At 46.8% G+C, this 27,877-nt stretch overlaps 1 protein-coding gene across 6 annotated transcripts in view; it reads right to left on the reverse strand.

Annotated features, from left to right (window-relative positions):
* The window catches only part of XPO4 (exportin 4), a 340,414-nt gene that overhangs the window by 53,201 nt on the left and 259,336 nt on the right, over positions 1–27,877 (reverse strand). For 5 of the 6 annotated variants that reach the window (XM_029602525.1, XM_029602521.1, XM_029602522.1 and 2 more), the window contains one exon: positions 14,152–14,445. The exons of the other annotated variant lie outside the window; for it this stretch is intronic. In XM_029602525.1, the coding sequence (XP_029458385.1) occupies positions 14,152–14,445 (294 nt within the window). The remainder of the gene's footprint in view (positions 1–14,151; positions 14,446–27,877) is intronic. 6 annotated transcript variants of the gene reach the window in all.

Here is a 27,877-nt window from a genome sequence, read left to right on the forward strand (position 1 = left end):
GGTTGAATGGGTTTGACTGCCCTGGCCATTAAGGAGGAGAGCTCCGCCAAAAGCACTTCCTGATGCACTACTGGTCCCCAAAAAGGACTTGGGAACAATTTGGCAAGGGGCACTCAATAGGTTTAATTTGTACCCTCTGATGATGAGGACCCACTAAGCTAAGGTTACTCTGGGCCACCAGTTCATAAAAAACCACAGCCTGCCCCCGACCAGTAGGCCCATCAGCATGGGTACAACAGACTTGGCTATGCTCCCTGTGATCCAGTCAAAGCCCCATCCCAGGAGTTGACTGGGCTTTGGGCCCTCTGTTGCCTCGGATTGCTGTGAGGGGCCTATTGGACTGAGGAGTTGGAGGATAGTATCTCCTCGGAAAGAAGAAAGACTTCGTAAGGCCTCCTGGATGAGGACAGGTTCTGAAAGCCAGCAGAGAGCTACTGGAGTGTCACATGTTGGTCTCGAATTTGAGCCACTGCATCTTTCACCGAATCTTCGAAGAGATTCTCTCCTGTGCCCACGGCATGTCAGCAAGTCGCTCCTGCACCTCCTGATAGAGAGCCAATGCCTGCAGCCTGGCAAGTCTACAGGTGCTGATCCCTGCTGCAGAGACTCTTAATGCCATCTCAAACATCATAGGTCGACCTGACCCCATGTTTCCTGCATCATGCACCAGCGACTGGAGAGTGTCCTGCTGCTGTTGAGGCAGCTGCTCGGCCACTTCCTACATATGCTTCAGGATGTCCCACATATGACACATATGCAGACATCCAGTTTTTTTATTCCAATTGGAGGTTCATTTTCCAAAGCTACTATTAAAATCATTCAGTGCCTAAAAAAATTGAAATCTTGGTTGGTTGAGAACAAACTTTTTAAATTTAAAAAAACCAGAGGTGATATATCTGGCTAGAATTCCCTCCAAAGAGGTGCCCAATCTAATAAAGACAGAGGATTTTTCCATCCCTATTGTCTCAAAAGCTCAAAACCTAGGAGTCATTTTTGACACCAAACTCACGATGAAGCTTCAAATTGCAAAAGTAGTCAAAGGAGCATTCTTTAAACTGTGTATTTTATGAAGATTGTGCCCTTTTCTAGGGGAATTCGACCTGAAACCGGTGATGCATACTTTGATCGCCTCTTTAGATTATTGCAATTCGTTATACTTCAGCCTGCCCATTTCCACCATCCATGCTATTCAGCTAGTTCAAAATGCAGCTGCACACATTATTGCTGGGATACCTCTTTGGCATCATATTTCTCCAACTTTAGGCAAATTACATTGGCTTCCTATTGTTTGGCATATTAAATTTATGATTTTAATGCTGGTGTTTAACAGAATTCATGGCCTTGCTCCTCCCTCTTTCAATGCTGTTCTGAAAATATACCAGTCAGCCAGGAGTTTAAGATTAGAGAAAAATAATTTCCTACAAGTCTCTTCTTTTAAAGAAATTCAATTGGATGAATTCAGGGAATGTTCTTTTTATATTTATTTATTTATTTAGCGTTTTTCTATACCGGCATTCAAGATTAGAATCACGTCATGCTGGTTTACATTAAACAAGGGGGTGTAAATTAAAATAAATAACTGAACAGAACTGTAACAAGTGAAATGAAAAACTCTGAAGTTACAATAAAACAGGATGCTAAAACTGGGTGGAGGAAAGTCTAAAGGAACTTAACAGTAAGAGCCATTATTTACAATATTATAAGAATGTCTGATTGTGGTTGTCGTTAATATACGATTCAAATAGGGTCTGGAAATGCTTGTTTGAACAACCACGTTTAAGCCTTTTTCTGAATGTTCGAAGGCACTATTCTTGACAAAAGTTCCGGTGGAATGGAGTTCCATAGAGATGGTCCTGCTGTAGAGAAAGCTCGGTCTCTAAATGATATATGTTGAGAGATTTTGGCATGGGGGACATGTAGTGAGTCTCTGTAAGTTTCTCTAGTAGGTCTGGAGGAGGTACGTTTTCTGAATGGGATTTGTAGGTTTAGTGGAGCTTGGTGATGGATGGCTTTAAATATTGTGGTAATGGCCTTCTGCATGATTCTGTAGTGGATTGGCAGCCAGTGTAGGTCTTTAAGGATGGGAGAAATGTGGTCTCTTCTCCTCGTGTTTGTCAGTATTCTGGCTGCCGCATTTTGTACCATCTGAAGAGGTTTGGTGTGAGAAGAGGGGAGACCTAGTAAGATAGAGTTACAGTAGTCTATCTTAGAGAAGATTATAGCTTGCAGAACCGTTCTGTAATCTTGAAAGTGAAAGAGTGGTTTTATTCTTTTCAAGACATGTAGTTTATGGAAACAGTCCTTGGTTGTTTGGTTGATGAAGAGTTTAAGGTTTAGCCGATTATCAATGATAACCCCTAAGTCTCTTGCTTGGGTGATATGAAGGTTTGATGGTGTGTTCGAGGTGATAGTACTGTTTTCCGGGGAGATGAGAAGGAGTTCGGTCTTAGAGGAATTTAGAATTAAGTTTAAGTTGGTGAGGAGGCCGTTAATTTCCTGAAGGCAGTTTTCCCAGAATTCAAGTGTTTTAGTAATAGATTCTTTTAGGGGGATCACGATCTGGACATCGTCGGCGTATAAGAAGTGTTTTAGGTTCATTTTGGTTAACAGCTTGCATAGTGGAAGGAGGTAAATATTGAAGAGGGATTGGTGACGGAGTGATTCTTTGTTGTGTATTTTAATCTTGTAGCCTCTGTTATCAAGGAAAGTTTTGAAGCAGGCCAGAGCAGTTCCTGTTACTCCAATGTTTGACAACTGGTTTAGGAGGATGGAATGGTTGACAGTGTCAAAAGCCACTGAAAGGTCCAGGAGAATCAGTAAGAAGGAGTGACCTTTGTCTAGGCCCATGATGAGATAGTCTGTCAGGAATATGAGTAGGGATTCTGTGCTAACTGCTTTTTGGAATCCAAATTGAGAGGGGAACAGAATTTTGTGGTCTTCGATATAATCCGATAATTGTGTGTTGACTAATTTTTCCATGACCTTGGCTATAAATGGGAGGTTGGAGATTGGGCGGAAGCTATTGGGATCTTTAGGGTCCAGATTAGGTTTCTTTAGGAGTGGTTTGATGTATATTCAAGGAGTGGTATTATTCAAGGGCCCACTGTCTGGAATTCTTTCCCAGATTTGATTAAAACTGAATCTTCCCTGTTAAAGTTTAGAAAAGCAGTTAAAACATTTCTTTATGAACAGGCTTTTGTAAAGGTGATTCGATGAGCTAATATTATTGGAATTGTTGTAGAGGAGCTAGAGAAGGACAACTAAGAAAGCAGAGATTATTTAGATCCAAGCAGCATGAGGGCTTTTATTTTTAGTGATTTTTTTGTATTAGACATAAAAACAATATCAAACAATAAAAACTATCAATACTATATTCTTTGTATTTTTACATTTTGCTTTTATGAATGTTTTATTGTAAACCGCCTAGAAATGATGATGGGTGGTTAAGACATTTTTAAAATAAAATAAATATACTGGCCCCAATAAGTATAGCACCCTGAAACACCTTTCTCTCAAGATCATCCATGGCCCTCTAACCCTTTCCTGAGGGCACCAAGGAATGGGTCCAAGTATTCTTGGCCTTCTTGAGAGCAGATTCGACCACAACTGATTAGTGTGGCAGCTGGCACTTGTTGAATCTGAGAGCCTTCTGGATGAGATAGATCACATCTGCCTTCCTATTAACGGGGAGGCACTGAGAGAGGGTGTTCCCACACCCTCATCAGTAACTCCAAAAGGATTTTGTGTACTGGGACTGCCACGATCTTAGGAGGCTCCACTTACTGGAGAATATCCAGCAAATTGTGCCGGGTATCCTCCTCTGTCTGCAACTGAAATGGAATGGCTTCTGCCACCAACCTGATGAAGCCTGCAAAGGTTGATGTCTTCCGGGGGAAAACTTCCTTCTGTCAGGAAGAGATGGTCATGAGGGGAGGCCATTTGATGCACTGGGGTCCAAAACATCAGAAGAATCATCCTCCAGGGGTCATTACAGCCCTCATCCTATCATATACAGGTTCTGAGGCACTTGGCCCCCAGCCAACGATATGGGAACTGACTCGACTGGCCGTGGTGGCCTGAGTCACTTCTTCCCCGACGAATCAAGGATGACCACCGAATCAGCCGGTGGCTGCTCCAATGCCCTGCTGGGCAAAGATACCACACTGGGTACTGACACCAATGACAGATGAACATGCATAGGGATTTGAGCAGCAGCTCAAGAAGGGACAGTGCTGGTCCTGGTGCCGAGGCCTCACACAGCCCTCTCCATGGCCAGCTGCATGCGTCACTCCAGCTCTTCCTCACAGATGCCAAGACTGGTTGGGATCCAGGAGGAGTGACCAAATTCTCTTTGGAACCAAGAGGAGGATTGGTGGTGGGCATCGGGACTGTGGCAAAACACTGGGATAGATGGAGGACTGGCTCTACTCACCATATGGTCACTTAAGGGACATCACAGCTAAAGCTGGTTCATCCATGTGCTCAGCACCGCATATAGATTGGGAATGATACCAATGATTCTTTGGTTTCCCTCGATGCTCAGATTAGTCCTTCCCCAATGTCGAGGTTGAATTCGATGAACCAGATATCTTCGGCCTGGAAGAGGCAGGTGATGGCCTGTCTCAGGCATTCCTGGAAGCTGTTGACGTCAACGGAACATATGGCCTTGCTAATGGCTATCAGTATCATGCCTCCAATGTTGATGGATTGGTCTTGGTCAGCATGAAGAGTCAATCCATCATGTCAAGCTGGACCTTACACTCTTTTGGGGTCATTTGGGCGCACTTGCTGCAACCCTGGATGTCAGGCAGAGGACATTTATTATGAAGATCCATGACAAACTTGGTCCTCATGCACAAAGGGCACCACAAAAGAAAAGGGACACAGTGTTAAAACTGAAGCGACAGCCTTTGATGGCCAGTGGACACCTAGTGCACCACTACCCCAGGGCAAAGATACCACACACTGGGAACTGACACCAATGATGGAGACGGTAACACTCAGATGAACATGCATAGGGATTCGAGCAGCAGTTCAAGAAGGGACAGTGCCGGTCCCGGTGCCGAGGCCTCACACAGCCCTCTCCATGAGAAATTTACCAAAACCATCGAAAACCATGAACGGGGGGGGGACCCCGCGTTGACCGCACAGTCCCATACGGTCAAAAACACAGTGAAAACATTCTTGAAGAAGCCAAAAAAAAAAAAAAAAGAGAGTGACTCAATTCACCACGAAACACTAGGATGCATGGAAGTAGAAACTGAGGGGATCCCATTTGGACATGTGGTAGACTGCATACCGGAGCATGCTCAGAGATGCTCAGTCAAAGTTCTAGAAACTGACATTTTCTGTGCCAGGCCCCATCAGATGTCACCTATGTGTGAGGACTGCCATCCTGCTTGTCCTGGGAGAAAAGGGAGATATGATAGAGACATTTAAATATCTCCAATGTTTCCATGCATAGAAGACCTCTTGTTCTAGAGCCTCTTTCAATGGAAAGGAGGCTCTAGAATGAGAGATCATGGAATAAGGGTGAAAGAGGTAGACTCTGGAGTCATCTTAGTAAATATCTCTCTACAGAGAGGGTAATAGAGGCATGGAACAGCCTACCAGTGGAGGTGGCAGAGTCAAAAAAAAGCATCTGAATTCAAGAAAGTTTGGGATAAACGCAGGGAGATCTCTGAAGGAATAATGGGACTTGCAAAGCTAAATTAGTTGGATGGATAGGCAGACTAGATAGGCCATACAGTCTTTCTGCTGTCACATTTTGTGCATTACCACCCTCCCCGAGGGTATTTTATCTCACCTAGGCCAAGGGAGGGGAAATCCCCATAGAAAGAAAAAAAAAAAACCACCCAAAGCCGGTTATACTTGCAGGTTTGCAAACCTAAGGGGGACTCGGGACAGTGTCCCCAAGCCCTAATACCATGCCAGGACACTTCTCAGGTACTCCAGTCAGCAAGATCTCCCTTTTCCTCCCCAGAGACCAAAGCACAGTGATCATACAAATTAAGTTTCAAATTATTATTATTATTATTTTTTTTTACTGGCAAATAATTTAGAAATAGAAGGTGGTCAGTAAGAAAAGGAAAGGTATCATGAAAATTAGGTTAGGTTTGGTTCACAGTACTCAAGCAATTTCTCTGTACAACAAACAACAACATTTAGCAGTTAACTGGACAATTATATCAATCAATCAACTATAATAGCCAAACTGTAAATTGCAAACCCCGAGTACCAGAATTTAGTCTGAAATCTTTATGTGTACACAAACAAAACATTAGTGGAGCCCTTGCTGATTTATTTGTATGCTGCAAGCTACCACCTAATGGGCGCAGTGAACAAATGGGCAGGCTTTTTCTTTTGCATACAGTCCTCTTTTCTGGCTTAGCGCCCTCCTGGCCAACGAAAACTACCTTTGAAATGACAGTCAGCGGTGCAAGTAGGGAGCAGGAAACTATTGAGTTTATTTTTCTGAGATGTTACCTCCAACCCTACAAGAGAGAAAAACAAAGACTCCCTTCTAACTCTGTTCACTTATTATCTCAGTATCCATGGTGGCAGACTTCTAGGATTCAGCTCCCAGTCAGTGCGGCTGCAGCCTGAAGCCACGTACAGATCTGTTCTTTGGATCCTCAGAAGCAAGGGCAATACAGCAGACAATAGGGAACAGGGACAAGCTTCTCTTCTCTGCATGGACTTTCAGGCTCCCAAAAACCCAACAGAAACAAACCGCCTTTGGGTTTTTTTCCCTTTATTCCTGGTTGGTTTGGCAGGCTCCAAAGCAGTCCCCATTAGCTTCCAAGGTCAGCTGGCTTCCTGTTCACAGTTTATCTCACAGCCCAATCTCGTCTACTTGTTAACCCTTTAGTGTTAGGTTCTGCAATGCAGCATCTCCAAGCTGTAAATGCAAGCTATTTTAACAGTATTTTAGTTCCACTTTTCCTTCCAGTTGGGGCAGGTAGCAGGCTAAGTGCTCAAAGACTCCATGTACAAGACTGAAACACCAATTTAAGAGTGCAGTTTAAATTACTTGTCCAGGTGGGCAAGGATTCAGTTTTTCAAGAACACTATCACATGTGTTTCTATGTTAGATATTTCTATGTTTCTACAAAAGCTATTCTAACTGTACATAACTGTAGAGCTCACCTTCTTGAATCAGTTAATGTCTGGAAATATTTATACCATCTTCCTTCCTGCAAATGTAACCTCACTCATACAGCCAATGTATCAGGGAATTACAGAAAACATGAAATTCATATATAGAAGGTTATAAGGAAATACTTGACTATGAAGGCACTCCAAGAATTTCAGGATGCAGTTTTCAATGTGGCGTGTGCCTGTTCTGTTTTAAGTAGAAAAACGTTATGGAACAAAATGGGTATAACAGTGATTTTTGCAGATGGGTCTTCTATTGAAAAATTTGAAGGTTTCAATACCTGAGAGAAAAGAAATTCACCAAGAAAGATTTTTGATGTCCTTCAAAATGCTGGCCTTGCAGTCAGTAAAATGAAAGAATGAAATTGAGTGGGTTAACATTGATCAGCACCTTGATATTACAACCAACCTTTACTGATGCTGAAATTAAAGAAAAGGTTGGGCATTCAGAGATCCACGGCAACTGAACATGAAAATGAAGAAACTAAAGTGACCTGGTATACTGCTGAACAATGCCTAGAAGCGTTCTTGAAATCTGCTGAGTAGCAGCCTTATTCTGTTTAGGTGATGAAACTTCATGTTCTTGGCAATTTCCTGAAAAAAGGCAACCGATTTGTGCATACATCCACAAGTTGTTTCAAAGAACTTTTCAAGCTTGTGTCAAGGTATTTCAGCACCATCATCAGAAAATACTGAAGCTGAAACGATACAAGAGTATGAGAGGTGTGCAGAGGAGGGGGCGTAGAGTTAAGTAATGTAGAGGGCAGTGTTAGTCCTGGGGGAATTCTGCACTACTGCAGAGTGCAGAATTTGGGCAGAATTCACCCCGTGTGCAGAATTGCCATTTTCTGCGCAGAAATGCCAAATTCTGCGCACAAAATGGCAGAGGAGACCCCGGCATGCTGGGAACGGAGCGCACAAAATGAAGGCCCCTGTGTCCCACGGGATGTGCTCCACTCGCGGAAAAGATGAAGGCCCCCATATGCCGCGAATGGAGTGTGCTCCGCTCACGGCGAAGATGAAGGCCCCGGTGAGAGTGAATGTGTGTGTGTGTGAGAGGAGAGGGAGAGGGGTGTGAGAAAGGGGAGGGGGTGTGAAAGAGGGGAGGGTGAGAGCAGGGAGAGAGGGGAGGGGAGGATGAGAGAGAAAGCATGGGGGGATGCTTGAGTGTGGGTGCCAGAGAGAGGGAGCCTATATGAGAAGATTGTGAAGGGGTGTGTGTGTGTGTGAGAGAGAGAGTGAGTGAGAGATTGGGAGCTCGTGTATGAAAAAGGGATCAAGTTTATGCAAGGGTGCTAGCCTGTGTGAAGGGCTGCATGAGAGAGAGACATAGGTAGCCTGTGTGAAGGGCTGCATGAGAGAGAGACATAGGTAGCCTGTGTGAGGATGTATGTGTGAGAGAGAAAGGGAGCTTGTGTGGGTGTGTATGCAAAAGAGGGAGACCCTGTATGAGGGGATGTGTGTGTGCGAGACAGTGAGGGAGCCTGTATGAGGGTGTGTGTATGTGTATTAGAGGGAGCATGTGTGTGAGAGAGGTAGGGACAGAGGGAGCCTATGTGAGGGGCAGTACTGAGAACAGGGTCAAACTCTGGGACTGGCGATAGATTGGAAGGGATTGAGCCTAGAGGTGGAGGGGAGAGATACTGGCAGGTGGAGGAATTGGGGGCCTGAGAGTGCAAAGTGGCCAAGGAAGTAGGAGAGTGAGTGGAAGGGACACACTTACAGTGAATTTCTAGGGAAATTCTGCTCAAAATATTTAAAATTCTGCATCTCTAAGTAATAACTTTTTTGTATTAATTTAAAATGTAATTACTGTTATGGTTATTGATGTTTGGGTGGATCCTTGGACACTGTGGCAGCTGACCAAGCCCACGGTGGGCAGTCCCGTGAGGGGCCACAGTGTCAGGCTTAGCTCAGGACACACAAACACAGATTTGAATCTTTTATTAAACAGTTTTGGAAACCACCAGAGGTGGTAACAGTGAGTAGTAGATGTTGAGCCTGGCTGGGCAGGTCTCCCACAGAACGCTGGAACAGCGAATCCTCTGCTAGGCTTTGCTCTAGTGGAAAGAGACAGAGTTATGAGTACACAATGAGAAGCATTCAGAGTCCTAGGCAGAATTAGGAGAAGCTCAGAGACAGGGAGAGCAGGCCCTCTAGGAGCGAGAACCTGATCCCTTAGAGCAGAGAAACTCAGTTGTATTGTACTCACATAGCAGTAACAGAGATTCCACTAGACAAGAGGTCTGGCACTGGAACAGAGGGCAGGCCCTCGAGGAGCGAGTACCTGGTTCCAGTGAAGCAGTACTGTGGAATAGATGGTAGTTGTACTCACAGATAGAAACTGTTAGTGAAGTCTTCCAAGTAGAAAGGTTTGAAGGTGCAGGCAGCGACTCAGGGAACATGGGCCCTCGAGGAGCGAGTACCGGTTTCCTGATAGCACCTGAAAGAAGCAGAAGAGGCCCCCGAGGAGCGGGTACCCAGTTAGCAACCCCGAAGGGTGTAAGAGTTCCAGATAGCGCTGGAGTGGCAGAGCAGCTTCGTTACGGAGAGCAAATCCCATCCATAGAGATACCGTTGCTAACTCAATGAGCTAGCAAATACTGTAGGCTTAAATATCCGGGCAGCCCCTGAGGTTCGTGCCAACGTGGAAATAAAGATGAGGGCGGCGTGCGCGCGCCCTAAGGTACCTTGGAGGAGCATGGCGGGAAGCAGCACCAAAGCCGGTCCGGGGATGCCGGAGAGGATGGCAAACAGACACCGCGGCAGCCAGTAGTCCAAAGTGAGAGGGAGGAGCCACAAGTAGTGAGAGGTAGGCGGGGCGAAGCCGAAGACCGAAGGTCGCAATAATTACTTAAAGACTGTCATGTAAATTGTGTTATTTTGACCAATATAAAGATTGCAGAATTTTAACTTTTTGTGCACAGAATTCCCCAAGGAGTACAGTGTGTATATGTGAAGGGACAGAGGAAGGGAAATGGGAATGAAATGAACAATATGGATAAATACATACTTGTATAAAGTTGCAAATAAATAAATAAACAAAAAACAAAACAAAGAGTTAGTATTTCTTTCATGAAAAATACTTGAGTGAAAAACTCTTGGATAACCAGCATATTTGATTAACCAGTATAAACTATTCTCCATGTATGCCTAATAATGGGGCTTTTGCTGTATATATAAATAAAACCCAACTGCTACTCCTATGTTAAATCTCTACCATCCTAATTATTGCCTATAGCCTAGACCCATCTTAACAGGAGGTCCCTCTGGCCAAGCACCAGCTAGTCCAGGGTAAATAATCCTCAATTCCCAAAACTTTTCCGAGTCAGGATCTCAAACTAGCAGAACAAAAAGATAATCTATCATTAGGTGTGCTTCCTTAGGGATCATATTCCAAATACCAGGTGCTGCCCCTGAAAATATGCAAGAACTCATCTTCACCAATCATTGTTCTTTTATCGAGGAGGTGTAGGGCAACCCCTCCCTGGCCAATCTCAACAATCTGTAATCTAGCACATCAGTCAATCCCCCTGAAGATCCATAAACAAGCTGGTGCAATAATCTATATTTGAGATAAACCACAGCCTGTGTAAACTCATCATATGTAGCTTAAAAAAAGCCTTATGAGACTCAAAATTTAAACTTTGGTCAATGATTGCTCCTAGAGTTCTCACTGTCTTGTATTGTTTTATAAAACGATTCAATCTGGAAGCAAACAAATCCAAAAGTCCTCTCTTGGTAATCCACACATCTGTTTTGCCTGCATTTAATTACCGTATTTTTCGCTCCATAAGACGCACTTTTTTTCCCCCAAAAGTGGGGGGAAAATGTATATGCGTCTTATGGAGCGAATATAAAAAAAAAAAAACACAAAAATCTAACAACCCCCACCCTCCTGACCCCCCCAAGACCTGCCGACTTAGTTTACCGCAACCCCCCATCCTCCTGACCCCCCGACCTGCCGACTTAATTTACCGCAACCCTCCTGACCCCCCCCCAAGACCTGCCGACTTAAGTTACCGCACCCCCCCCCCCAAGACCTGCCAAACGTCCCTGGTGGTCCAGCGGGGGTCCGAGAACGATCTCCTGGGTGTGGGGCCGTCGGCGGCCAGTAATCAAAATGGCGCCGACGGCCCTTTGCCCTCACTATGTCACTGGGACCGACCGCTGCTATTGGTTGGTCTCAGTGACATAGTGAGGGCAATGGGCCGTCGGCGCCATTTTGATTACTGGCAGCCGACGGCCCACGCCCAGGAGATCGTTCCCGGACCGCTCCTGGACCCCCGCTGGACCACCAGGGACGTTTGGCAGGTCTTGGGGGGGGGTCAGGAGGGTTGCGGTAAATTAAGTCGGCAGGTCTTGTGGGGGGGGGGTCAGGAGGGTTGCGGTAAATTAAGTCGGCAGGTCTTGGGGGGGTCAGGAGGGTGGGGGTTGTTAATTTAAAGGGTTGGGATGGGGTTCCCAGAGAAAGAAAAGTTTTCTGATCTGGGGAGTGGACCGAAATGGCCTTCCCCAGACCCGAAAACAAAATGGGGAGAAAAAAAAAAAAGCTATGCACTCCCCTAATTTGCTCCATAAGACACCCAGACGCAGAGCCGGTTTAGCACAAATTTTTTTTTTTTTTTTTTTTTTTATTTTCCCCCTCTGAATCCTAGGTGCGTCTTATGGTCAGGTGCGTCTTATGGAGCGAAAAATACGGTAAAACCATTTCCAACATCCAACTTGCAGATATTCATTTAATTTGAATATTTTACCAGAATAATCACTGCCAATAGGCATCACCCTGTCCAACACTTTACCTTATATCCTTATCTGCTGCAGCTTCCCAAGCAAAACCTTATGGCCCAAACCAAAGGCAATGGATATATCCAACAAGATCACCAACAATAGGAATCTAAATGATATAGTATTTCAGTCTTCCAGTCTTTCATAGATGCTCTGCCTGACCTCACTGTCATTGCAGATCTGCCCTCAGCAAAAGTTATTGGGTTTGGCTATCTGTCCTGAGAGGGAAGTGCAGGAGCCAGAGAGAAACAGGAAAAGCCAAAAAGATAAAACGAACAAAAATGTCAAAAGAAATTGCAACACCACAGAAAGAAAATTAAAGAATCAAAGGTGAGAGAAAGAGATAAATAGGGAGAGAGGCAATTGGTGATACAATAGAAGAAATAATCAGTCTGTCCCCCCACTAGGCACAGTATGCCCTCATTAAAAGACCCCCATTTTTTTCACTCTCCTTATGGCATACTGATGACAGACAATGAACCCAAGCTAGCCGACACTGTGTGATATTATATACTAGTTTGTACTGATGTGTCGCAGACATTTTTCATCCTTCTTCAGGCATACTGTTGACAGACCCTGCACACAAGTTGCCTCATAATGTATATGTTTAGAAAGATAAGTATGATACCGATTTGTCTCTAAATGATAATGAAGTGCGATTTAATTGCAAGTCAACTGAAGCAATCACAAAATCCAAAAACATTTTAGAGTACTGGCATTGTGTTTTGCAGATCACAATCACAAATTTTAGATTCCATCTCTAGTGTTTTCACCATGACAGTCTTCTGGCAGGTCTGATATACGAGTGGTTCTGCTGAAAGTTTCACAGACTCTCTCAAATTTAAACATCCATTTTTTTTTTTTATCTTTGTAATGCGCCAAGATATTTAGATCATGCTCAGGAATTGTCGCTAACCATTTGTATCATCAGAAGACTGGATTTCATATGCATCTAGCAGACAACCTAAGACAAGCACGTCTAGACACCAAGCAACCATAATATTCTCTCTCATATCTTTCTTTTGGGCTATGCCCCAGGGATCCTTAACCCTGCAATGATTGTAAATTGCAATTGCAACTGTAATTAACAGACTGTAATCTGCCTTATGACAACTATTTTGGTTCAAAGCGGAATATCAAAATGTCTATAAATAAATAAAATAAATATCTTCCAAATGATACAGGATACATTTATAGTTTTTGTATATAACAAACCAACCTAGAGAAAGTATGCCAATGCTTTAATTTTCTATGAAATTCAGAAAATCAGGTGTTGCCTTTTATGAAAGGAGACTAAGTCCCATTTTGAGAGTCAACATGACCTTTAAAATGCCCTTTGGCAGTAAGTAGTTTCACTAATGGATGAATCTATTTGTAAAACTTTGCAAAACAATTATTTTAAACATTTAAATGAAGCATTTTAAATGTGATAAGACATTCCAGACTGCACTGACAAAGCTATATAGGGTACTCTCGGGTGTGGAGGGTTCTTGGCTTTTGGTCTTTTGCCTGTCAACACACCCAAAGCACTGATAAGATATAGCTTCATAACTGCACAGTGCAGGAGGTGCCCTTCCTGTCATACATACCACAGGCTGACACAGAAAATGAACACGTCACCCATGAGATCAATAATGAACCCTCCCATCTTTGATCATGTCTTTCAACTATTGTAATGTAATTTTCATCCTTCAGGTTGCCAAATTCCTTGGAGTATCACCTGCTCTCCTGTGATCATCTATTTTCTGTTCATACATACCTCCCTTATTAACGAAATGAGCACTTTCCATTTAGAAAACAGTGTTTGTTCTATTGATTGAAAAAATATGGATCAAACCATAAATTAATCTGAAGATCTCTAGCTGTTCTACCTTATATCTGTTTTCAGCTTTTATTTTATTTTCCCTGGGAAATTTAAGAATCAGTGGAAAAATAAATAGGAGAAAAATCAGTGGAGGAAAAAAGTCATTTTCCCACTGATTTTTTTTTTTTTTTTTATTATAACATTGACATTCCCAAGGAAAATATAAAACTGAAAACAAAGGTCCATACTTTCATCACAATGGCATTTTTGCCAGTCATCCAACATCATAGTTCTGTTCAGCTTCAAAGTATATTACATTTCTCCTATTACTGAGTAAGAGCAATCTGTGTTGCTAACAACGTACTGTCAAAGAGCACTCAGGGAACACCTCCTGTACTTACCTCTCCAAGATAGCATATCTGTTTATGTGCAACTTCAACAAACACCTCGATGATCAGGTTAACAGTCTCTGGAGTATTTTTGTAAACCTCCATTAACCCAATGCAATTGGTGAGAAAGTCCATTAGGAAATTAAAGAGGATTGCTACATTGTCAATCTGAGTGGCTTCGGCAATGCCACAAAGCGCCTCTAGCGTGGCAGTGATCTCCTGCTTTATTTCCTCCTCCTGGCAGATTTGCTGGAAGTTCTCCTGGTTTATCACATTCAAAAAACGCTGCTGGAGTGGCTGAAGAACCTAAAGAGCAAATCAGTTCTACACATCACTTCTAGCAATGCCTTCTTTCATTACCGATTCAGCAAAAAATCAAAACTAACTAAAAAAAAAAAAAAAAAAAAAAAAAAAAGTTGATTGAACATTAGGCATCAATATGATTTCTACCTAATTTTTCATTTCATTTTTTATAACACGCAAAACAAGGACCAAAGTCCTGCCCAATGCAGTATAAATAAAACCACAATCCAATGATGATACATCACATACAATAAAAAACAAATACCACACCCCATCTGTCCAAAGGCCATCACTTACTCAGCCATGCATAAACAGACAGCATATATTTTAAACCCAATCCTTCATATACGATAGTTTTAACTCCAGAATCCCCGGTTACCTAGCGCTAGGGAATAATTGAATTTGTTTGTTTTTCTGAATGCTATGTTGGCAAGTTCTAATCTGATATCAACCAGGACAGAGTTCTAAAACTAGGACTCTGCCACTCAGAAAATCCTGTTTTAATGCTTCACTTTCTTAAACTCTCAAACTGAGGGCACTTGCAGCAGAGTCCCTCCACCCCCTCCCCCCACAGAGACCTTCGCCAGCTAAATCTTAAAGCCTTTCTAGGACAGTACCATTAAATACGTTTAAGGTATCCCTTTCTCCCCTCCCTTTACCCCCCCAAGACCCGAAAATCAGAGTTCTAAATTTGGACTTGGTCCTTACCACCACTGGAAACAAATATAATTTACACAGCAACTGTGCTACACTATGCCTACGGATTAGCCAAAAAAATAACCCAAAATATGCCATATTCTGAACGAGAAATTCGACAGCACCAAGATGGAAAAGCTCTCAGAGCTCAGAAAGACTGAGGTAGTCTTTGAGCATGCAGACCTTCTGTACCCACTGTTGCACAAGTCTCCGCTGTCTTTTTAGTATGCTAACCTTCAGTCTAAGGGGAAGAGTGTGGGATTGTGGGGCTGATTTGTCCTGCTGTCTGCAGAAAACATGTGCCACAAGTCAGCAACTTTATTTTCTCCATGTATAGATACGACAGATTTCAGCTACACAAATGGGGACTCCCAAGCTGAGGGTTTCATGAAAATGATTATTATGATTTTAGTTAACAGAGAAACATACAACCCATAGCGTACCAAAGGCTGGAGGAAAGAGTTGAAGGAATCAAATAAGCTCTTTAGAACTGCTTGTTCAACACTGCTGTTTTGATTCAAAGCATTTTTCAGGCAGTAATAAGTAGTAAAGGTATGGATAGAAGAGCAAGTGGCAGACTTGAATATACCTTCTATGGAGGCAGAGCGAAGATGTGCTAAGAAAGCTGCCATAGCCCTGACGGCCTTCACTTTACCTTGGAGATACTGTCCTGACCAATTATATCTGATTGCATCAGATACCCAAGTTGAAAGAGTTCTCTTTGTAACTGAAGAACTCTGAGTTGAAGGCTTTGCACTATCTTACCACTCAGCAGAGGTTAAAACCTTGGCCACTACACAGGCCTCGCTTCCACCTACATATATGCCTCTCTCCAGGCAACCGCCCACACAATCGGGTTTCTGCTCGCCTCTGGGCAAATACCCTGCCCACAAGTTACTCCCTAAGGATTTCTGGGGACACTGCAACCTCAAAAAAACCTCAACTCACCCAGTCACATTGATATAATTTATACCCTGGTATAACAATGTCCCATTGGGTATCCTTCCACCATGTCTCTGAAATGCCTACATCCTCATATAATACTATACATTCTAACTTTCCAATGTTACTATTCAGACTTCTAGCATTCACATACAGACATTTTAAAATGTTTATCTGTACTTTTTTATTTCTATTTGTATTCACAACCAGCTTATTAGCAGATGACACATGTAGTGTGGATTTTTCTACATCTGTGTGCTCTTTATCTATATACATCTGGGCTACTTCAGTCTTTACCACAATATTTCTACTGGGATATTCTAACTTCCCTGTTTTGCAAATATCCTTGGGAGATACCTTCCTCAAACTAGAACTTGTTCCTGCCAACCCTCTCCTGGAGGCCCAGCTATCCAGTCGAGTTTTCAGGATTGCCACAATGAATATGCATGAGTTAGATGTGCATGCACAATGTATACAAATCTCTTCCATGCATGCTCATTATTGATATCCTTGTAAACCCGACTGGTTAGATGTGCCTCCAAGAGAGGGTTGGGAAACACTGAGACAGACAAAAGAAAGCTATTGCTATCTCAAAGCATGAGTAATGGGAAATGAATCTACTTTATGGGTAGAGACCTTCATTTTCAATTTTTATTTTGTTTTTTTTCTGGAATTTCAATATTATAACAAAGTCAGTGGAAAATGATTTTGTTATAACACCCAGGATAAAAGTTAGTAGAAATGTCATTTTTCCCCGGTTTTTTTTTTTTTTTTGTTAAAGCATTGAAATTCCCAGGAAAAAACCCACAAAAACTGAAAATGAAAGTCTTTGTATTTATGGGATCTGCCAAGTACTTGTAAGCTGGACGTACTTCTGTCAGAGACGGGATACTGGGCTTGATGGACCTAGATCTGATCCAGAAAACATTTCTTATGTTCTTACAGTTTTCAGAAAGACATTCACAGACCAATTACTAAAGATATTGGGATCCTATAACAATTCGTTTAGCTGGGTTGATAATTAGCCATACACAGTGCTAATAAATTAAATAGGAAAAATGATTTATAATGAACTAACAGGCCGATTCAGTAAAATCTGTGGGAGAGCGGACGAACACCCGCTCTCCCGGCGCGTGCACCTGCCACTCGCCGGTGCGCGCGATTCAGTATTTAAATTAGGTGGTGCGGTAGAAACAGGCAAAAGGAGGCACTAGGGTCACTAGCGCGTCCATAGCTCCTCCTTTTAGCCCAGAGCGGCGGCTATCAGCGGGTTTGACAGCCGATGCTCAATTTTGCCGGCGTCAGTTCTCAAGCCCGCTGACAGCCACGGGCTCGGAAACTGGACGCCGGCAAAATTGAGCGTCCAGTTTTCGGCCCAATAGCAGCCGGACCATTTTAAATTTTTCTTTTTTAACTTTAACTTTTTTTTACTCTTCGGGATCTCCAACTTAATATCGCCATGATATTAAGTCGGAGGGTGCACAGAAAAGCAGTTTTTACTGCTTTTCTGTGCACTTTCCCAGTGCCGGCAGAAACTAGCGCCTACCCAAAGGTAGGCGCTAATTTCTTAAAGTAAAATGTGCGGCTTGGCTGCACATTTTACTTACTGTATCACGCGGGCATACCTAATAGGGCCATCGACATGCATTTGCATGTTGAGGATGCTATTAGGTGCCGCGGGTTGGACGCGCATTTTCCGCCCCTTACTGAATAAGGGGTAAGGGAAACTGCTTGTCCAAGGGCAGGTTAAAGGAAAATTATTTCTTACCTGTTAATTTTCGTTCCTGTAGTACCACGGATCAGTCCAGACAGTGGGTTGAGCCTCCTTTCCAGCAGATGGAGACAGACTAAAACTTGAAGGACGCCCTATATCAGGACAGAGCCTATCCTCTACCCCTTCAGTATAATGTATGTCAAAGCATAAAACAACAAACCCAAGAATAGGATCAAGCAAGTAACTGTAAAGCTCAATGGAGCAAATATAGAATAATGTAGAAAACATGGTATACCTATACGCTCTTGCATCAACTTGGTATAAGAAAACGACCAAGGCTTCCGGTGTAATTGCTCAGTAATCTTGCACAAAGAAATATATGGAAATCTGCAGACCTGCAAGTAAACAAGCTTCGAGAGGACAGAAGACATACAGGGAAGGGCGTCTGGACTGATCCGTGGAACTACAGGAATGAAAATTAACAGGTAAGAACTAATTTTCCTTTCCTGTACGTACCCGGATCAGTCCAGACAGTGGGATGTACCAAAGCTTCCCTAAACTGGGTGGGACCGAGACAGTCCCACTCGAAGCACTTGCCGCCCAAAGGAACCGAACACCGGAGCGTGTACATCCAGACGGTAGTGCCGAGCAAAAGTGTGCAGAGACATCCAAGTGGCGGCCCTGCAAATCTCCTGCGGGGAGACAGATTGACTCTCCGCCTACGAAGTAGCCTGAGAACGCAGAGAATGGGCCTTCAGACCCTCAGGAAGCGGACAAACTTGACAAAGATACGCCGAGGAAATGGCTTCCTTCAACCACCGCGCAATCGTGGTCTTAGAAGCCTGTTTACCGCGGTTGGGACCACTCCAAAGGACGAAGAGATGGTCCGATACCCGGAAGTCATTGGTGACCTGGAGATAGCGAAACAAGACTTGTTTTACATCTAGCCGACGAAGGTCGCCACCCCCCGTACCCGCAATCTCCTCCGGAGAGAACGCTGGGAGTTTGACCGACTGGTTGACATGAAAAGCGGAGACAACCTTAGGCAAGAAGGAAGGAACCGTCCTGAGAGAAACCCCGGAATCCGAGAAATGCAAGAAGGGCTCCCAACAGGACAGCGCCTGAAGCTCGGAAATACGGCGAGCAGAGGAAATAGAGACCAGAAAGACAGTCTTTAGAGTAAGATCCTTGAGCGTAGCGTGGCGAAGAGGCTCGAAGGGAGCCGCACAGAGAGCATGAAGGACTAGGTTGAGACTTGACGGACACGTGGCCCGAGGGGGGGGGGGGGGCGCGGAGGTGTCTAACGCCCCTCAGGAAACGAATCACGTCAGGGTGAGCTGCTAAGGCATGACCGTCCACCCGACCCAGGAGAGAGCCGAGCGCAGAGACTTGAACGCGTAGAGAACTGAAGGAGAGGCCCTTAGATAGACCCTTCTGAAGAAAAGAAAGAATCAAAGGAATCGAGGCGGAGCGCACAGGGACACCCGCCTCCGTACACGCGGACTCAAAAACTTTCCAGATGCACCCATAGGCCAGAGAAGTCGACTGCTTCCGGGCTCGCAGCAGGGTGGAGATGACCTCCTCCCTATAACCTTTGCGCCTCAGGCGACGCCGTTCAAAAGCCAGACCGCAAAACAGAAGCGATCGGCCTGGTCGAAAAATACAGGGCTCTGCCGGAGGAGACAAGGGAGATGACCGAGGCACAGGGGCCCGTCCACCGCTAGATTGATGAGATCCGCAAACCACGGCCTTCGCGGCCACTCGGGAGCGACGAGAATCACCGGTCCCCGGTGGAGCTCGATTCTCCTGAGAACTTTCCCCACCAGTGGCCATGGGGGAAACACGTACAGAAGAACGTCCGCTGGCCAAAGTAGAGCCAGAGCATCACACCCTCTGCGCCGTGCTCCCTCCAGCGGCTGAAGAACCGATTGGCCTTGGCATTGCACAGAGTTGCCATGAGGTCGAGGTGAGGAGGACCCCACCTGTCCACTATCAGAGCCATGGCCGCATCCGAGAGCTCCCACTCTCCCGGATCGAGCGACTGCCGGCTGAGGAAGTCGGCTTGAACATTGTCTTTTCCCGGCGATGTGAGAAGCCGCAAGGCACTGTAGGTGACGCTCCGCCCAAGCGAGGAGACGGCTGGCTTCTAAGGTTACCAGGGGACTGCGAGTGCCCCCTTGGCGATTGATGTAGGCCACTGTGGTGGAGTTGTCGGACAGGACTCATTCCGCCTTGCCGCGGATCAGGGGAAGGAACTCCTGAAGCGCCAGGCGGACCGCCAAAGTTTCCAGTCGATTGATGTGCCAGCGCGACTGAGTCTGCGACCATGTTCCCTGGGTGGGCTGAGAAAGGCAGACCGCACCCCAGCCCAACCGGCTGGCTTCCGTGGTCACTATCGTCCACTGTGGAGCTTGAAGAGGCATCCCTTGCAGAAGATGAGGAAGAGACAGCCACCACTATAATTCGTCGGCAGTAGAATCCAAGAACGGAAGGACTACGTGGAACTGCTCAGACACTGGCTGCCAACAGGACAGCAAAGCTTTCTGTAACGGATGCATATGAGCAAAAGCCCAGGGGACAAGGTCAATGGTAGAAGCCATGGATCCCAGGACTTGGAGATAATCCCAGGCTGTCGGGGAGGGTAGGGCAATCAAAGTCTGGACCTGATCAATCAGCTTGAGGGCTCGCGCCCAAGGTAAGAAAACCTTGCCTACTCGGGTGTCGAAGTGGGCTCCCAGAAATTCCAACTCCTGGGAGGGCTGAAGCTTGCTCTTGGAAAAGTTCACTATCCACCCGAGAGAGGCAAGGAGCTCCAAGACACGATCAACCGCCCGCCGGCAAGAGGTCTCCGACTTGGCCCTGATGAGCCAATCGTCCAGATAGGGATGGACGAGAATCCCCTCCCGGCGCAAGGCCACCGCTACTACTACCATGACCTTCGTGAAGGTGCGAGGAGCGGTCGCGAGGCCGAAGGGGAGAGCTCGAAACTGGAAGTCCTGGTTGAGAATGTGGAATCTGAGATATTTCTGATAGTCGCGGTGAATGGGAATATGAAAATAAGCTTCTGCGAGATCGAGGGAAGCAAGGAACTCTCCGGGGCGGACCGCCGCAATGACCGCCCGCAGGGTTTCCATGCGGAAGTGGGGGATCTTGAGAGCCTGATTGACCCTCTTGAGGTCCAATATTGGCGGAAGGACCCATCCTTTTTGGGCATGATGAAGTAAATAGAATACTGGCCGGCGCCAATTTCCCTTTCCGGGACTGGGACCACCACTCCCAGATCCAGAAGCTTGGAGAGAGTCTGGACCACCGCGTCTCTCTTGGCCCGGCCGCAAGGCGAGAAAAGAAAGATCTGGAAGTTCCCTGACGAGGTCGAAAGCGTACCCATCTCTGATAATGTCGAGGACCCACTGATCCGACGTGATCTTGACCCATTCCTCGAAGAACAGGGAGAGGCGTCCGCAGAGGTAAGGAACAGAGGAATGGGTCGGCTGAACTTCATTGCATGGCAGGTTTAGCGGCGGCACGCACGGGCTGGCCCTCGCGAAAGGGCCGTCTGCCACGAAAGGACTGCGCATGAGAAGACCCCCTCACAGGACCGCCTCGCCCCCGAGAAGCGAAGCGACGCTGGCCCCTGAAGCGAGAGCGAGAGGCCGCGAAGGATCGGGAAGACTTAGGGCAGTCCTCTGGGAGCTTATGGACCTTGTTGTCAGCCAAGGAGTCCATAAGCTTCTCAAGATCCTCGCCAAAGAACATCTTACCTTTGAAGGGCAGCGTGCCCAGCCGAGTCTTCGAGGAGCCGACCAGTGGCATAGCCAAAGGAGCCTCCGAGCCGCCACTGCCGAAACCATCGCCTTCGCCTGGACACGGACCAGATCGTAGAGGGCATCCGATACATAAGCGGTGACTGCCTCCAGACGTTCGGCTTGTTCTGCCTCACCTGGCGGAAGTTCCCGGGCGCAGAGTAACTGTTGGACCCACTGGAGGCCCGCTCGCATCATGAGACTGCTACAGCAAGACACCCGGACCCCAAGGGCCAGAACGTCGAAGATGCGCTTCAGGTGAGCCTCCAGCTTACGATCTTGTGAATCCTTCAAGGCCGTGGACCTTCCACCGGAATCGTGGTGTGCTTGGCCACTGCAGAAACATAAGAATCCACCGATGGATATCGCAACAGCTCCAAGCCCTCCTCCGGGAGGGGATAGAGCTTATCCATCGCACGCCCCACCCGAAGCGCACCCTCAGGAGCCGCCCCCATTCCCGCAGGATAAGGAGCTTAAGCATGGGGTGGAAGGGAAAGGCCGAGGCCGGAGCCCGGAGCCCTCCCAGAACCGGATTCATATCCTTAGGGAGCGAGGCCATGAGATTATCCACGGAGGGACTCTCCAGACCCAGCTCCTGCAAAACAAAAGGGAGGAGGGGCTCTAATTCGTCCTTACGAAAAAGACGGAGGGCTCTAGGGTCATCCCCCTCTGGGGGGGGGGCATCCGCCAAATCCGAGGAAGCAGCGGGGTCCGAGGACACGGGAGACACCGGGGGGGGGGGGGGGAGGGGGGCACCCCCAGTACCACACGCACCGTCCCTGGGGCTCCGCGGCCGGTCCAGTGGTCAACGGCGCTGAGCGAGGGATTTTTGGCAGAGGGGGCGGCTTTCGTCCAGCTCATGCAGGCTAGCTAGATAAGATTTGTGCATGAGGAGGACGAAATCTGCTGAAAAAGGGACCCTGGATTTGGCGGGGGGGGGGGGGGGGGGGGGGGGGACGGCAAGGGAAGGTCAGGACCCCCCCCTCCTGGGCACCCGTGGGGGCCAAATCGGGGGTTAAATCAAAAAAATCTGGCCCCCCAGCCCCAGGGAGCACTGAAATCGGCCCCGATGAAAAATCCAAGATGGTGGCCGTTCCCGGGCTCTGCCGACCCGGGAAAGGCCTAGCCATGCCAGGAGGAATGGAGCCCCGGGCTAAATTTGCTTGTCCTGCCAAGGAGGGACCTTCCCCACCCGGCAGGCAAGCAGTGCAGAGGCCGTGCTGCGAAAAACGCGAAGAGGGCAGCCCACAAGAAAGGCAGGCTGCCAGCCGGGAAATAGCTAAGCCACAGCTGAAGAAAAAAAAGCTGAAAAAAAAGCTTGATTGACAGCCTGCACAGCAGGAGAGAGCAGGCGGGAAACCTGCTGCCTTCTGCTTCTCTGGCTGCTGGTTCTAGCCCTACTCTGACCAGAAAAAAATAAAAAAGCTGGTCAACTGCTGCAAATAAGTTAGAGGTAGGTGAGTACCTGCAACTTATTGAAAGTTTGAAACTTTTAAACTTTTTTTTTTTTTTTTTTACTGAGCGCAGCAGCGGGTTAAAAACCCTCTCGGCAGCCAGAGGGGGAACGAGGCCCGGAGAGCGTCAGTCCCCACACCTGGAAGCGTCCACGGACTCAGGACTATGCAGGGAACCCCCTCCTGCAAAAGGGGCAAAGCCCCCTGAGCCGGGCAAGAGCTGGGAGACAGACGTCTCCCACACAAAAACAGTAAAAGCACTAAAAAGGCAAAATTTCCTTCATAGATTTTTTTTTTCCTTTGTTTCTAAAACAAGCGGGAATCAAAGAACTACTTGCTTGAGCCGAAAAAGAAAGAAGAAGAGGCTGACTAGCCTACAGCAGAGAACCGAAGGGGAGATGCTGCACCTGCTGGATACAGACGAATACTGAAGGGGTAGAGGATAGGCTCTGTCCTGATATAGGGCATCCTTCACGTTTTAGTCTGTCTCCACCTGCTGGAAAGGAGGCTCAACCCACTGTCTGGACTGATCCGGGTACGTACAGGAACAGTGCGCTCCGTTGGCCGATACAGTACTGTATCGGCCTGTAAATGATTAAAAAGTGCACTATGAGATACAGAGGAAAGAAAGCAAATGTTGCTTACCTGATGTAACAGGTGTTCTCACAGGACAGCAGGATGTTAGTCCTCACAAATGGGTGACATCGAGGATGGAGCCCACCACGGAAAACTTCTGTCAAAGTTTAACAGAACTTTGACTGGCCCCTACTGGGCATGCCCAGCAAGGCACTGACCCTGCAGCCAGCAGGGGTCTCCCTTCAGTCTGATTTTCAAAGCTACAGGCAGTGCCTAAAAAAGTAAAATTAAAACGAACCCAACACCGCGGGGTGGCGGGCGGGTTTCGTGAGGACTAACATCCTGCTGTCCTGTGAGAACACCTGATACATCAGGTAAGCAACATTTGCTTTCTCACAGGACAAGCAGGATGGTTGTCCTCACAAATCGGTGAGTACCGAGCTGAGGATGTCCTGACTTGCACCAAATGCACCCAACGATGTGCAACAGGCACAACAACTGGGGTGGAATTTGGTAAAGGGCATCCGCACCCAACCGGGAAGGTGGAAGGGTGTTGGTACATCATGTTGGAAAAAGGTTACGCAAGACAGATTGGCCGAAGATGGAGTCCTGTCTTCCAGCTTTGTCCAAACAATAGTGGGCTGCAAAGGTATGGAGAGAACTCCAGGTTGCAGCCCTACAGATGTCAGGAAGCGGCACCGATCGAAGGTGTGCTACCGAAGTCGCCATGGCCCTCACAGAGTGTGCTTTTACACGGTCTTGAAAAGGAATGCCAGCTTGCTGATAGCAAAAAGAAATGCAGTCCGCCAACCAGGAGGAAAGAGCCTGCTTACCCACAGGTTGTCCTAACTTGTTAGGATGGAAAGAGACAAACAATTGAGTGCTCTTCCTGTGTGGAACTGTACGGTCTAGATAATAAGCTAGAGCTCGTTTGCAGTCTAGGGTATGCAGAGTCTGTTCCCCGGAGTTGGAGTGGGGCCTGGGAAAAAAGATAGGTAGTATGATGGATTGATTGATATGAAACTCAGAAACTACCTTAGGTAAAAATTTAGGGTGAGTGCGGAGTACCACTCTGTCTTGCAGGAGCTTAGTATAAGGCGGATAGGTAACTAGGGCCTGTAACTCACTAACCCTGCGAGCTGAAGTGATAGCCAAAAGGAATAACACTTTCCATGTGAGATATTTAAGATCACAGGAGTGCAAAGGTTCGAAAGGTGGTTTCATTAGACGACCAAGAACCAGATTAAGGTCCCAAGATGGGGCCGGAGGACGTAAGGGTGGCTTCAGATGGAGCAAGCCTTTAAGAAAGCGTGTTACCAGGGGTTGTACTGAAATAGGGACACCCTCTATACCTTTATGGAAAGCGGCTACCGCACTGACATGCATCCTAATGGAAGAGGTTTTAAGACCGGATTCCGATAGATGCCATAAATAGTCCAAGAACTTAGAGATTGGACAGGAAAGGGGATCAAGAGACTGAGAAGTGCACCATGATGTGTACCTTTTCCATTTATATGAATAGGATCTTCTGGTGGAGGGCTTTCGTGAAGCTATCAAGACACGAGAAACCAAATCCGAAAGGTTAAAAGGCTGAAGGACTAACCTTTCAACATCCATGCCGTCAGGGACAAGGCCTGAAGGTTGGGATGGAGGAGGCATCCGTCGTTTTGAGTGAGCAGATGCGGATCCATTCCCAGAGGGATGTGCCTGCGGATGGAGAGATCCTGGAGTATGGGAAACCACACCTGGCGTGGCCAGTGGGGTGCTATCAGGATCATGGTTCCTCCGTCCTGGCGAAGCTTCACGAGAGTCCTTGACAGAAGAGGAAGTGGAGGGAATGCATAGAGCAGACCTGTCGTCCACTTGAGGGAGAAGGCATCCCTCGGCCGAGAGTGCTGGCTTCGAATGAGAGAGCAGTAATCGTCCACTTTGTGGTTCTGAGGGGACGCAAAGAGGTCTATGCGGGGAGAACCCCACTTGTGAAACAGAGAGGTCGCTACCAGAGGGTCGAGTGACCACTCGTGCGGTTGGAAGACACGGCTCAGCTGGTCTGCCAATACATTGTCTACTCCCGGCAGGTAAGTGGCCCTGAGGTACATGGAGTGGGAGAGGGCTTCTGCCCAAATCTGCGCAGCTTCCTGACACAGAAGGAAGGAGCCTGTGCCTCCTTGCTTGTTTATGTACCACATGGCCACTTGGTTGTCTGTTTGGATTAAGATTATCTGATTCAATAGATGATCTTTGAAAGTTCTGAGCGCGTAGCGGATTGCCCGAAGTTCCAAGAAATTTATCTGGTGTTCGGCTTCCTCTGGTGACCATAACCCTTGGGTTTGGAAATCGTCCACATGGGCTCCCCAACCGATGTGGGAAGCGTCGGTGGTTAGGATTACTTGTGGATCTGGTAGGAGAAAAGGTAAGCCCTGAAGGAGGTTGACTTGAGTCGTCCACCAGGTTAAAGACAGGCGTAGCGCTTGTGTAACTGTGACTATGGAGGACAGAGGCTGAAAAGCTTGAATCCATTGGTGTCGCAGAGTCCATTGTGTTACTCTCATGGCTAGTCGGGTCATGGGAGTGACTTGAACCGAGGATGCCATGTGTCCTAGGAGAATGAGGAATTGGCGAGCTGTGGCAGTGTTTTGAGACTGGAGTTGGCGAGCTAGGGACATGAGAGTTTGGACCCGTTGAAGCGGAAGGTAGGCCTTTGCCTGTAAAGTGTCCAAGTCTGCTCCAATGAAGGATAAGGTTTGAGATGGGACTAAGCAAGATTTCTCGTAATTGACAAGAAACCCTAAGGAAAGGAGTGTGTGAATTGTCAATTTTAGGGAGGATTGAGCAATCTGAGGGGTAGAGGCCCTGATTAGCCAATCGTCCAGGTAGGGGTAGACGTGGACACCTTCCTTCCTGAGGAATGCTGCTACCACTACGAGACATTTGGTAAAGACTCGTGGAGCAGATGCCAGACCGAAAGGTAGTACCCGGTATTGATAATGGTCGCGGCCTACCAGAAAACGCAGATACTTGCGATGGGATTGTGTAATCGCAATGTGGGTATAAGCGTCCTTGAGGTCGAGAGAACACAGCCAATCCCCCTTTTGCAGCAGAGGGAGCAGCGCGCCCAGGGTTACCATCTTGAACTTTTCTTTTTGAAGGTACTTGTTGAGGGCCCGAAGGTCCAAAATGGGACGTAGCCCCCCTGATTTCTTTGGTATTAGGAAGTACCTGGAGTAGAATCCCTTCCCTCGTTGAGAGGGAGGGACGGGTTCTATAGCATTTGAGTGCAGAAGAAGGGATACTTCCTGTTGTAATTGAGTCAAATGGCTGGTTAGACTCCACGCTTGAAGAGGCGGGGAGTCTGCCGGAAGAGTTATGAAGTTGAGGTGGTAACCCTGTGCGATAATTGCTAGCACCCACTGATCTGAGGTGATCTGTATCCAGCTTTGTAAAAAGTGGTACAGTCGACCCCCCACAGGGATGTCTGGAAGCGGGATCTGGCATGTGCTCTGTACAGGGAAGTCAAAGACCCGCCGCAGGCCCAGGAGGTGGGGGTACAGCAGGTCTTTGTTTCCTAGGCTGGCGTGGCTGAGGTCTGTTGGAGGACCATGCAGGACGAGGCCTAGCCGATGGAGGATAGTAACGACGTGGCCGAAAGAACGACTTTTTAGAGTCCTTCTTAGGTGGTTGTTTGGAGGACACCTCAGATGGAACAGACGAGAGTTGTTTCAATGTCTCGTGATGATCTTTTAATTCTGCCACAATTTGCTGAATTTGTTCTCCAAACAAATTGTCCCCTAAACAGGGTAAATCAGCTAGACAATCCTGGACCTCTGGGCGAAGGTTGGATGACTTTAACCAAGCCCAACGTCTGGCTGAGATGGCAGTAGCTGAAACTTTTGTGGAAGCATCGAAGATGTCGTAGGCCGTTCTGATTTCGTGCTTCCCTGCCTCAAATCCTTTGTGAAGAAGGGCTTGAAGCTGTGGCTGGTATTGGTCCGGCAACGTGTCAGCGTAATCCTGCATCTGTTTAAGGATGGCTCTGTTATATTGAGTCATGTAGAGCTGATATGAAGCTATGCGTGAAATCAACATAGCTCCATGATACACTTTCCGTCCCACACTATCCAGGAATTTATTGTCCTTGATAGGTGGAGTGGAAGAGTGCGGCTTCAGACGCTTGGCCTTCTTTTGCGCGGACTCAACCACAACAGAGCGATGATCCAGTTGAGGCTTCTGAAATCCAGGTGCTGACTGGA

Source organism: Rhinatrema bivittatum, chromosome 5 (assembly GCF_901001135.1).
Source record: "Rhinatrema bivittatum chromosome 5, aRhiBiv1.1, whole genome shotgun sequence".
Classification (NCBI taxonomy): domain Eukaryota; kingdom Metazoa; phylum Chordata; class Amphibia; order Gymnophiona; family Rhinatrematidae; genus Rhinatrema; species Rhinatrema bivittatum.